General features: G+C 41.3%; 1 protein-coding gene across 1 annotated transcript; it reads right to left on the minus strand.

The window, feature by feature from the left end:
- Nucleotides 1-886: 886 nt before the first annotated feature.
- duox (dual oxidase) lies at nt 887-13,176 on the minus strand. The gene is made up of 33 exons (XM_054732967.2): nt 12,899-13,176; nt 12,742-12,825; nt 12,491-12,655; nt 11,554-11,741; nt 11,216-11,417; nt 10,403-10,569; nt 10,054-10,117; nt 9,670-9,766; nt 9,390-9,480; nt 8,438-8,540; nt 8,186-8,358; nt 7,924-8,099; nt 7,728-7,846; nt 7,513-7,650; nt 7,318-7,434; nt 6,509-6,708; nt 6,128-6,313; nt 5,652-5,877; nt 5,395-5,488; nt 5,134-5,309; nt 4,994-5,063; nt 4,850-4,891; nt 4,436-4,617; nt 4,129-4,359; nt 3,376-3,475; nt 3,253-3,302; nt 3,039-3,166; nt 2,804-2,957; nt 2,482-2,714; nt 2,249-2,407; nt 2,015-2,170; nt 1,810-1,938; nt 887-1,716 (listed from the first exon to the last, which is right to left on the minus strand). The coding sequence occupies exons 1-33, from the start codon at nt 13,077-13,079 to the stop codon at nt 1,594-1,596; spliced, it is 4,704 nt and encodes a 1,567-aa protein (XP_054588942.2). The 5' UTR covers nt 13,080-13,176; the 3' UTR covers nt 887-1,593.
- Nucleotides 13,177-13,334: the final 158 nt, after the last annotated feature.

Below are 13,334 nucleotides of genomic sequence, written 5' to 3' on the forward strand. Positions count from 1 at the left end.
GCACTGGATTACACTCTGTTGGTCATTATGTAAATATGGATTTGGGCCATGTTTAAACAATAATTCTCAAATTAACCCTAACCCTAGGAATTCAATGTAACTTACTTTATCAGTTGTTGTAACAGAGTCATGACCAAGGTGTTCAAAAACACATGGCAGAGATGGTTGGGATCTACATGTTTCATCATGAAGGTTCTGGACCACAGGGTGGATGTTGAAGTCATTTTGGTACATGATGGGGAAATATATTATTTTATATATTTTATTATTTGGCAGGTTTGTTTTTCTTGCAGAAGTCAGAAGAGAAAAAAACAACAACTGAATAATAGTTTAATTGTAACTAGTTTATGTGCTTTCAGTATTGGAAGGTGTGAACCGTGTGAACGTACTAGACAGTCGTAGCCTGGGGTCACGTGGTGTGGTGATAATTATACTACAGATTTGTGCGCCGGAGAGGAGTTTATTTTAGTGAGCAGGCGATGGGTAAGTCAACTTTTGCTGAATCCCCTTTTTCTTTGAGTGATTTACTTACAGATTATGGTTTGAACTTGTTGATCTCCCTTTCTGCTATTAAGGAACATGGATGCTCGTGATCACAGATCATCTTGCATGAATTTTAAGGATTTTTTGAGGAGCAATAAGGGAGTTTAAACCAAAACCTTGCACTTAAATCAAATAGCGGGGGCACCAACAAGTTCCCCTAATCAGCTGCTCAAGGATTAAACAGTCGCCAGTATTTACTTTTATGTGCAAAAGCACTTGTGTCTTTATTTTTTATGGGGTTCTGTGAGTTGCAGGCTCATGTAGTACAGACACGACAATCCTGTGAAAAACAAAATTAGATCATCTTTCTTTATAACTTCTTTATTTAATTTGTTTTACAGTTTTCATTTTGGTTGTGACTTCCTGGTTAATTTATTCAAATGCGAATAAATACACCCACCTTTATTAATCTGACATTCATTTAATAAGCAAACTAAGTTGTCAGAGGAGATTTTACTTTAGGCAAACTTTTAATAACACATTCATGTAAATAACGCTTTGAAAAGGATGGATGAAGACTGCAAAGCCTTCATATCATTAGCAAACTAAAATAACACATAAAGAAAAAAAGACAAAATCAAACAAAATAAAAGTCCATATTTGATTTGAGCTGAAATTTCGACAAGTTTAGAAGATTTAAAGTCATTTTAGTCCAAATATGAGCAGCATCTGGAGAATTATTCAGAAAACTTCACAATCAAATGTCCTAAAAACAAAAGCGTAGCTACATTTAGATTTACTCACTCGAGTGACAAAGATTAACATTTAATTGAGTGCATATTTAAACACATGCACATCAAGCCCACTGAAATTATGAATTCATAAACTAAATTATAAACTTATACTTGACTTTTTTCTGACTTAATCTGTGACCAACTATTCATTGTAACTACAGGTTTACCAGATTAAAGTGTCAAGTGTGTTTATTCAATCAAAGTAACAATTATGTCAGCAACTAAGAAAAAATAACCTAAAAAAACTAACCCTGCTAAACTGGCTCCATGATTTTGTTCTCACTACATGTAGCTTTGCTGTAAAGTTTAGAAAAGGTCAGAAATTCTCATAGTGATGTATAAAACGAGCCTGGTCCCTTTTATTCATGTGCTGACAAGCTTTCTCCACGTTCTTGGTCAGTCCAGGTGGTCCACAGCTGAAAACACCAATTTTCCCAACCTGCATTAAAAAAACAACATAAAAAACATTTTAAAGTTATAAGGATGGAGCTTGGCTGATGAACTGGTTGATAGAGGTGGATGAAAGTCTGACCTCCGTGTGAACCTCCTGCAGAGAACTAAAAAAGGAAACGAAGGGCGGTCTGCCAAAATGAGTGACGGATCGCAGGCCAGTGAAGAGGCTGCGGCTCCACACCTTCTGAAAGTGGCGCTCACACACGTACTAGGTTCACAGCATAAAGGAACGATTAGTTTTATGATCTGAGTGGAAGCAACATCTTGTAATGAATCAGCCTCACCAGCATGGTTGTGCGCAGGTCAAACTTTTCAGCCACCTGAGTGATGTAAGTGTGAACCGAGACCAGTTCCTGAGTGTCCATCTCCTCCACCTCCCTGAGGATGTCTGAAACCCACTCAAACTGACGCTGTGTCCGAGTCACCCAGATGAAATATACCTTCAAACCAAACCTGACTGTTAGCTACAAGACTTCAGGGCCAAACCAGGTGTGTGTTATTGGATTTTAAAGACACACTTTTTTACACATAATCTTGGATTTGATGGAGGATTTGAACACCAGGTCTTTGAGGATGGAAGTGAACGGTGTGACGCCTATTCCTCCCCCGACCAGAACGGACACCTCATAGTCGATCCACTCCTGATGGCCCTCACCAAACGGCCCATCCAGGTAAAGCTTACGATTAAAAGAAATGGTCATTCAAGGGCAAAATTTAAAAAAAAATAACAACAGATGAAGCCTTAGCTTACCTTTGGATAAGCTCCAAGCTCAAGAAGGTTTTCTTCAGTGTAAAGTTCTCTGAGTTGACTGGTCCAGGGTCCTACAGCTCGAATGTGCAGGCTGAGGGTCTCTTCATGAGGTGCTGATGTTAGTGTGAATGGATGGTACTCATCTGTTCCCAGCATCAGGCACGCTACCCGAACCCACTGACCCGAACGGTACATGAAACCCTGAGGTCGCTTGAATTCCAGATGTGTAACACCTACAGGGACGACAGCCAGAGGAAGCAAAAACGGCAATAGAAGAAACGATCTAAAACCATGACCAAGAAAGCTTATGTCTTCTGATCACCAGAAGGAAGAAGCTCAGCTCTGACAACAGGGATTTCCACGTTCTTCCTGCTCAGGCTGATCAGTTTATCCAGCAGGAAGATCAGAGCAGGAGGGATCAGGTAGATGTGGAAACGAGGTTCTTGGAGCAGAGCAAAGCTGCCATGTATAACTATCTGTTAAATAAACACAAAGCTAACGTTAAACCACCAACCTACAGCTTCAGTGAGTGCACACTAAAGGCAGGCAGTACTTACCAGAATGTAGACAACAACATAGAGGTAATGAGTGATCCAAAACCCACGAAAACTGATGTGACGGAAATACCGAGAGGCAAAAACATACATGAATGCAAATGTAAAGAGGAGAAAGACACCAGTGGTTCCTAAAAAAAGCAAATGACACATAAATGGCAACAGAGTTCAACAAATGGTTTAAATAAAATAAAAAAAAAAGTCTTTTATGTTGTACCTGGAACCGTCTGGAAGAACCACCAGTACCACCTGGGAGGAACTTCAGACCTAAAAGAAGCAATTACTATTAAATCAACTGATTAAACATTAAAACATTTCAAAGTCAAGTGAGAACTATTACCCATTGTTAGGTAAGATTTTGGGAAACAGACAGGAGAGAATGTTGAGGTCGCTGATGGAAAATATGTAGATGTTTACTACATGGGCCAAAGTGTGGACAACTGCAACAAACAACATCAACAGAATGACCCAAAGACTCAAAACACAAAACAAACGTCTTCAGCTGCTTTTATAGTCCTAATTTTCAAAATCACCATTTTATATTCATCTTGTCCTTTTTTGAGGAACATTTATTAAAACTTTTAGCACAAAAAAGTGATACAATTTCTCTTTGAAGTTAGAAATGGATCGATGTGTTTTTTTTCTATTTCCTGTGCCGATATGTGATGTTGATTTTTTTGGGGGTGATTTTCATGGTTAATATCTAGACATTTTCCACCTTATCTGCGTGTTAAAGTGTTACTGATGATAACAACAGTGGAAACTCAACGTGTCTGAAGCAACTCACCAGACGTTTAACCAAAGTTAATCAACAAAACAGTGAACTGATCAAGTATTAAATATACAAAAACAGGTGAATAAAGATAAATGTCAATTGACAATAATGTTTTACAGCACTTATTAATCAGACGATATTCAGGAGCCTAAATATACATTTAAATTTTGCAACATATATATATATATATATTGCTAATCGGCTCTACAAAAGAGGTATATCAACTCATGCAGATATTAAAAAAAAGGTAAATATCGGCCTAATAAATTGGTCGACCGATAGATCGGGCTATCTCTATTTGAGATGCTGCAGACCGACCTGAGAGGATGATGGCAGTCATGGCCATGAAGCGGTGGCAGTCGATGGCAGCATCAAAGGGGATGTACCGGCTGAGGAACGTCTCTCGACACAGCGTGATGAGGTTACGGCACACGGTGAGAAGCATGTAGGGAAACAGGAAGGAGACGCCGGCCGCCGAGCCACGAGCAAAGATGATTCCCACTGCTGATGTCTCAGGCATCCCTGTGGCTTTAGCTTGCACAGCATAGTCTAAACAGACCAGACAAACACGTGAAGCTGATAATAAACGAGGACCGGTCAGTAGGTGAAAACGTTGTCCACTCACAGTAACATCTCTCAGTTATCACACCGGCTGTGATGCCGTACACGACCATCAAACACATGATGTGGCGGCGGTAGTTCTCAACAAAGCGTTTGAACTGCTGGATTTTCTGCTGTAATGGGTTCCTGATGTACCGCTCACGTTTAGGCTTCACGTAGACATTTGGAGTCTTGGTTTCCATCAGCCTAACATCACAGAAATCAAAACACTGGCTCTTCGAGACAAAACTGATTACATCCATGAATTTGTTCAATTTAATTAAGAAAACATGTTAATGAATCAAATTTCCGATGCTATGGTAATTATAAACCTCTACTCATATGGTTAAAGTTGTGCAGCATTATTTATTTTAATTATTCCTTTTTTAAATTCAGAAACATTTATAGAAACAAGAATAAAATCAACAATCAAGCGTACTTTTTCCTCCTTCGTAACTCGGGTCCTTCTGTTTTGTTTGTGCTGCAAACATAAATCATTCAGATCTGTCATCAAATGAAAATCTTCCTTTGAAACAAGCTTCGTCAACTTTTTATACTTTGTGTAAAAATGATGTTTTCTTGCCTGCTTGCTGGACAGATGAAGGACACCCGCTGGTCTCGATTCAGACGTCTCTTCTCCTGCTTCTCCATCCCTGAACCCATCGGACACACAGATGCACCAGGAAGCAAAAAGACAAACGTCTGAAACCAAACTTCTCCAACCTTTAACATTCAGCTGAGCGAACTGCAACTCCTTCTCGTGGTCCTTCAGGAGGAAGTGAAAGTCGGCCCATGAGACTTTCTCCTTGTTGTTGAAGCCTGCAGCCTCCATCATGGCCTTGATGCCGTCCTCTGCCTGCTTCTTTGACAGCGCGCCGTTGGAGATTTCAATAAAAGACCTGCATTTTTAGAAAGCAGAGATGATGATCAGAAAGTCAAAAGAGAAACCTATTAGACACAAAGAAAGGAAGGTGTAGCTGGAACCTGAGCATCCTGGCAAACTCTTCTTTTGATAAATAACCAGTTCCACCAATGTCATTCATGGAGAACATCAGCTGGGATTTTTCCTCAGAAGACCCTGGATTCATACACACACCTTCACTGACATTATAAAAGTGTCACACATCTACAGCTCCAAGCATCTGTGCATTAGTATTTTCATCTTTATTTCATCAATTTTCTATAATAATTCACACATTTAGAAAATTGTCCTTTTAGAGTGTTCCATTCATGTGTTTTACCTTTCATGAAGATTACTATAACGTCAAGAAACTCTTGAAAGGAGAGGTAACCGTTCCCATCTTTATCAGCCAGGGTGAACATGGAGTCCACAAATAAGGAGTCGGGCTTGAGGCCGAGTGCGTCAGCGAACTCTGATGCTGTCAGCTCGCACTGCAGAACCTCTCTGGCTCGCTTACGAGAAATGCCACCCATATCGCCAGCGTCACACTTCTCTATCTCCAACACCTGCGAACCAAATGGATGGTGAGGGATGGCGTTATAATTTGCTACCATTAAACGATGCTTCTGACGTCAGCTGGAGGTATCGTCATGCATGAAATCACTGTCAAAACCAACCAACAATTAGTTCTTCTGGCTTGGGGTCAAACCTAACTTGACCTCAAACAAGAATTATGGACGTTTTGTGGCCAAGTGTGAGGCAGCTCCTGCTGTGACAGAGGGGCGGATGAGGTAAACACCGAGAGGGTGATTGTACCTTAGAGAAAGCGTGTCGAATGAACGTTTCCACAATCTGAGCTCTTTCCTCCTTGGTTAGAGCCTCCTTCAGCAGCGTCTTCTCACTCATCTCCTTCACTCTAATCTCCTGCCTGATGTCTGCCACCTCCAGGCGTAAGCACCCGACAAATTCTGTGCGTTTGCTCTCGTCATCAAAAAGCAGCACCTGGATGTGTAAACGGGAAAAGATAAGCGAGGCTGGAGGAAGATAAAAGTGATGGAGACCGGATTTATCTGCAGAGTCATGCTTACATCAGAGGGGTAAAAAACATTAGATTCGGCTTTGTCGGGGAGAAATCTGGACAAGGAAATCTGTCTGCAGAGGCGTCAGAGTTTTAAATCTTCCAGCAGCTACACTCACCAGGTCGTACTCTTTTGGCACTTTTAGTATCAGAGCTTTATGATGACAGTCATTGGAGAGAAGGACATCGAGGTAGTCCTGGTTACCCAGATTGAGGATGCGGTGAGAAGACCCAGATCTGTCAAAAACCTGCAGCTGCTTCTTTTTGACCTCCACGCTCACTGGGAGAAGCTGTTTTTTATGGCCTTGCCACTCATACGCTGCAGTGGAACAAAAGTTAAATATCAAGAAATACAAGGATTATATTAAAGCATTTTAGCCGTAATCAATCCGTCTCTTATCAGCTTTATATTTGTGAGAGATCCTGCTCATAAAAACCAGCGGTGCAGTAAATCCCCGTCTATAGTGGAGGAACCTTTAGACGTGCAAAACTAAAAATAAAATATTGCAAAAGTTTCATGTAAATTTTTATTTGTGCATCTTCTTGACTCCTTTTGAGCACTTCACATTCTTTTGGAACTTTGTGTTGGTTTTTGAAAAATATTTAGCATCTTTGGTAACATTTTTCCCTCGTTCCGATATGTTGATCTAATCTTTGGTTTGTCTGCGTTTCCCTCATTTGGACTGGGAACCGGTCAAATATGTACCCTGTCTCTCATCTAATGACTGCTGGAATGAGGCAGCAGCTCCCTGCGGTCCATCTGAGGGATAAATGGTACTGATGAGAATGGATGGATACTTTCCAGGTAACGCCCAGCCACCAGTTAAAGCAGACATTGAGGTACAATAAAATCTAAAAAGTTTTTTATCAAAAAAAAGAAACTAACAACAACAACAACAACAAAACAAGAATCCTACAAATTTCCTACCGGTAATTCCCACAGCCGGTTCCTCTGCTCTGCCAGCAGCTTTTCCTTTTCTTCTCTGGAACTTCCTGTACCTGTACTTCCTCAGATACGCCACCATACAGGCCACCAGATAACTCACTGACATGGTTAAATAATTAGACATTTAACAAGATCTCAGCATTAATAATGTGCAAACTTAAGAAGCAATGTACTGACCGAGAGGAAAGAGCATCATGGCTGTGATAAATATCCCAAATGCAGCTTGGCTCCCATTAAAGTAATTAAGTTTAGTGGCGTTGGTGCAGGGCTGCAGCACAGATGTAGTCAGCTGTGTGGGCTGAGGACAGGGGTCACCTGGGCAAAGAGAAGAGTTCATTATGTTAAACAATATTAAAAAAATACACATCTGGCACAAAGATTTGTTGTATTACCATCCCTCCAAAAGAAAACATTTTTTTGAATATCCGTGGCCTCTGCAGCTGTGACTGCGATCAGAACATCGTGATAAGTGACTCTACGGATCATCTGGATCTCCTCGTCTGTGAACAAACTGAAAAGGACGTCAAAGTCAGACCTGAAGGATACCAGCTGTGTGTCAAGAGTGAATCATCTCCAGTCTGAGATTACCCATTCTGTTTGTTCTCAAACCAGAAGCGGTCTCCGTTTCTGATGCGTTCAAACTGGTCCAGGATTATGGCAGAGAAAACTGGACCTGGACCATCTGTGGACTCCAGCAGTCCTCCTGGGAACAGCTCCAGTTTAGAGATGTCTCTGTCATACAGCTCTGCAACATCAAGGAGCAACTGACATAGAAAAAGACAAAAATAAAGTTTTGTTGACAGGATTGAGCTCCTCCGTGATGTTTGCTTGGGAGTGGTTAGCCTTAAACCTGTGGGTTGTTTCTGTTGAGTTCTGGGTTGATTTCTTCAAATGTCTTTACAGGAGGCAAATCCAGAGCGTTTCTCACGTGGATGTAACTCTGCAGACCAAAGTCACGCCCTCTCTGGATGGTCAGAGCCACCAGGTCTGTGCGGGTGAATCTTTGCGGCCCATACATGAAATCTGAATCAACTCAAAACAGTGAATATTACTAAAATGTAATAAATGCAACACATAAAAAACAGGAATGAATAAGACAAACCTCTCAGGTCCTCCACAACGATATTGTCTTCTCTCTCTGCAATCTGAGATGCCATGCCCATCAAGAGATTATCCACATCCTGGCTTGTTTTCACATTGTTGCTCTGGAAAAAACAGATTTATTATATCTAAGACTAACTACAAAAATCACCAAACACAATTTACTTTTTTTTCATCAAATCAATTAATGTCAGTATGATATAAAATTAGTAATATCAGAACAGCAGCACTGATAATTAGCTGTTTATGAACAATAACTGTAAATCTTAACTTTAGTTTGAGGTAATTCATCTCAGATTTTACAGCTCTTTACTAAAAAAAACTTTAATTGTGAAACAGCAAAAAAATACTATTCCTATGATATTTTAGCATCATCCAAGGGTATATATTAGGTCTCTTTCTGCCTACACAGAGTTGGTGTTTTAGCCCAAAATTAGCTAAATGCTAACGCTTCACTCTGAGCTCTTTCTTTCTTTATCTTTGAAGAGCCTTTAAATCATCTGTATTCAGCAGAACTCAAAATTCTCTGTGGGCTTTAATGAAACATTTAACGCATGTTGACTACGGATTTATCAAAGAGCAAAGTCATTATTTAAACTTGATTTGACATTTTAGAATAATTAAAACTAGTCAGAACTCATGAAAAGAGATTTGTATTTAAAGCTAAATCTATGATCGATGTCCACATCTTCTGTACTTTGCTCTCTATGTGTGTGTCTCCCTGTGATGGACTGGGACCTGTCCAGGGTGTCCCCTGCTTCTCACACGATGACTGCTGGAGTTAGACACCAACTCCCCAAGACCCTACTAAGGAAAAGCAGCAACTGTGACCCTACTGAGGAAAAACAGTTTGGAGGAATGAATGAAGGAGAGGGATGTAAAGTATCTAATGCACATAGCTGTCATTTTGTTGTCAGATGCTCTTTCACTTAAACTAAACACATTCATTTTACCTGCCGCTTCCAGAAACTGTTACAAAGGCGCAGGGCTGGTGATGTACTTCCATCCATGTTCATAATCGTCTGAAAATGGCATGTTTTGTTTCTGTAGAGAAAAAAGAGTCAAATAAAGGTTTATAAAGGAATGCACATCTCCTGTCACCTCACAGATTCTCATGTGATTTGTTAACAATTCAGAGTGTGTTATGACCAACCACAGTTCAACACAAAACACTGTTTATTTATTACAGAACATAAACTATTGGGTTTGAATAGTCTGAATGCGTGTCGTTACCTCATGTAAACACCAGGGGGGGCCATGGTGACACCAAATCTTATGGCTGCAGCCTGAAACTCAGGTGAGATCCCTGGATCAACAAACTTCTGGTAGCCTGGGGGGAAAAAACATAACAACACAACATAACAGAAGCAGACAAAAAATCTCCAGATTCATCCAAATACCCAGAGCGAGTAAGCCCGTCTGACCATTGTTCTTTAACTTTCTTTAGCCACGGCTGCTTATTCAGCAGTAAAAGAGGGATTCAGGGTGATGCTTTTGCTGACGGAGCAAATATTTGTCCAACAACACCACCAAAAGCTCACATTACCATGAACTGTGGTCACCCGCGCCCCTTCACCTGTACACACACATTCCCCGGATGAAGAAAGTGAATCTTACCCGGGTATGGAGGAAGTTTTTTCCCTCTGAGGTAACCTGGCAACCATTCATAAAGGGCAATATTCTGTATGGAAATATGGGAAAAGTAAGAGTGAGTGCAGTTTCCTTAATGTATTCATTAGATGTCTCAACTAAACCTTCAGACTTCCCTTTTCATGACCCTGTTGACCTTAAATGTATGAGAATGCACTGCTGTTCAGGATGGTACGTGCAGGGGACAGGAGGTGTAGGAGATGACGTACAGGTCTTTAACGACCACCTGTCTCTGATGCAACCTCCATCTTTCCAGAGTGCAAATTAAATCAGCGTCTGTGCAGCGAGAGGATTACATGGAATCTTTTCCCTCTACCTGGAACGTAGCCACAACGGTCTTCCTGGCATGTTGAAACAGCTTCTCATCTGACCACTCTGGGTGTTCCTTGTGTAGTTTGGAGGCAACATAATTGTGGTAGCGAAACCAGATAATTCCCTCTGCTGCCGTGAACATGTTCTCATTGGCCCAGGCGTTTCCCAACTCTGGAAACAGAGGATGGAAACAAACAAGGAAGTTTTGCTTTTTCATCAGGTTGGTTATCACTGCAGCCAAAAACACAATACAAAATAGTCAAACTGTAGGAAAGGCTTGTTTTGTCTCTAAAAATATCTTCAAATCTTTCATCTTGCATACTAAGTGTTTTGAGCGGAGTCCTGTAAAAATATCTGTAACCATAAATGGGGAAATAAATTAGATTTTTGCCAGAAACGTGTCAGCAGTGCAAGGACATTAGAAGATCCCCACTCTCTGCTGCAGATAATAACTATGCAACTTTCATAACACATGCAACAAAACACTGGTTTAATGACACATCCGTGGCTTCATCTCTGCTATTGAAAGAAGGATTTACTCGGGTCAGCACGACACGGCATTTACACAATAATTAGAGTCACGTCAGGCCGGGCCTCTTTTGACTCAGGCTTTGGCTGCAACCCGGATCTAGAGGTGAAATAATGATTGCAAACAGTTTTCTTTGTTTGCCGGTTTATTTGGCATTCTGTATCAAGGGGGCGATTATTGTAACACATTTTGAAGTCCAGTTTGGACAAGATGAAGTTCCGGATGTCTAAGAATACATCTGATGAGTTCTTTGTGAAGTGTCTCTTTAGTCAAATAAAAAAGTGTCACCATAAAGGCCTTGTGGTCCATGTTCTCCTGTGGATGGATCAGCAGCACTCCACATGAAATTACGGCCCCCTCCCTGATTAGGCATGTTCCACTCAGACCCTGAAGACAAGAGTCCTCCAGAGAAGTTCCTCAGGGAGTCTGACCAAGAAGAAGATGGACCATAGATGGAGCTCCCATCAATCCATGCCGTCACAGAGTTCACCTGCAGGGATTACACTCAAACCGCTTTAATGTCTAAGACAATAAAAACTGTCTGACTCACGTCTTCTCCTGAAAGCTGCTCTAAGGCATGAAAGTGCAGCACTCATTACACTCCAACAGGTATCAGTGAGCATCACCTGTGTGCGAGGGTTGCTGGGACTCTGCCCAGATTCTTTGTCCCATTGTCCTCTCTGGAAAGGCAGCAGGACTTTCCCGGTGCCAGTGGGATCAAAGACAGGATCTCCTTTTGGGACTTGGATATTCATGAACTCAGGTGGACAACCAGGATGTCTTGAGTCGACAATTTCAAATGTAAGGTGATAACCTGAGATGTTGATCAGAAAAATTATCAAATTAAAATTTTCACCAGTTTTTCTACATTTCTAAAGGGTTACAGTACAACAGCATTTAAGGTGGGAGAAAAACATCCTGCTTCTGGGCTCAAATCAATGCAATCATAGCGAATCATTTATTCGGCATACAGCTGGACATGCAGGTCAAAATTGACATGTTCTGACTTGTTTGGATATTTAAAAAGCTGTAAATTAGTGGAAATAAATTAGAGCCATTATGTTTCAATTTTGAAGAAAACTAAATGTGTTTATTTTCTTTACTTCACTGAAACCTTTAAGCAAGTGCTGGGCAATGGGTGACAGTGGGGAGGAATGACACTTCCAACAGAACAAGGCTTGGAGTCAGAGACTATATAGCTGCATAACTAAAGGGACGAGCCAGGCTAGCACCAGATGAAAACTGGAAGCAGCCAGAGAGCTGACTGTGGGAACATCTGAAGGACGGTTTATAAACAGGTGGAGCTTGAGCCTCCGTATTATAAATACAATAAATTCTGGATTTTCCAGTGAGCCAATGATAAAACTGGACAAGTGTGACCCCCCTCGGCCTCATAACAACTCTGGCAGCAAAGTTTTGGGTATAAAACTGTACGAGGAACATATTGAGAGGATAACCCCTGATGATACAGCTTATAAATATTATTAAGACCAACCACAGAGGCGTTCTACCTAAACAGGTTAAACGTTGTTTTCTAAGTGTGTCACGTGGTCAGATATTTACCAAAGACGAGAGAGAGGACGGTCTGGTTGCGCGCTGAGGGCAGACCGGAGTGTCCTGCAGCCAGAACCCTACTCAGCCGGCGGGGGTTCGGCTGCAGCGGCTCGTGGACAGCTCGGTAAACTCCGTCCCAGTAGTGCGCGGGCACGAGGCGCACCAGGTGAGAACCTGCGCGAGCACGAACACAAGGAGAGGTGACCAGTTGTGTTCCTGCCTAGCGCGTGACCTTAACCCCCTGCTGCTGTGTGACTTACCAACAGCTCCTCGTCTGGGATAACCCAAACTGTTGTACCAGCCGTCGAAGCGAGGCGCCTCCCAGGTCATTTCACTCCTAGAATCTGGTGATTATTTAAATGAAACTAAACATTATTCTTTAAAGTTACTCTGACTTTTATTCTGTTGTTGACTTACGTTCAGTCAGCGTGAGCAGCAAGCCAGCCACTGCGCACACACTCCAAGCCCATTTACGCAAATCCATTGAAGCGAAGGATGCTTCTCGGCTCAGTCTCATAAGCCAAGGGGCGTTAAGGACTTTTGGAAAGTGAAGACAAACTTCAGGTAACTGACATTTGCTTTTAAAATACTTTGACATAATGCATAGTTATCCAGTTTAGCAGAAAATATAAAAAATACTAAAAGTGCACAAAAATTACCACCATAAATTAATTAAATTAGAATTACACTAAATCGATATAATCATTCATTAATCTTTTATTTTTGAATAACAAAAGGAAAGTAATCTCACCCAGTGCAGAGGCAGAGATGTTCCACAGGAAAGCTGATGCATCTGAGGGAAGCTACAACACTAGAGCCAACATGTGTTGCTCAGCTTATCACTAAACTAAGT

The sequence above is a fragment of the Nothobranchius furzeri genome, chromosome 4 (assembly GCF_043380555.1).
Source record: "Nothobranchius furzeri strain GRZ-AD chromosome 4, NfurGRZ-RIMD1, whole genome shotgun sequence".
NCBI classification, from domain to species: domain Eukaryota; kingdom Metazoa; phylum Chordata; class Actinopteri; order Cyprinodontiformes; family Nothobranchiidae; genus Nothobranchius; species Nothobranchius furzeri.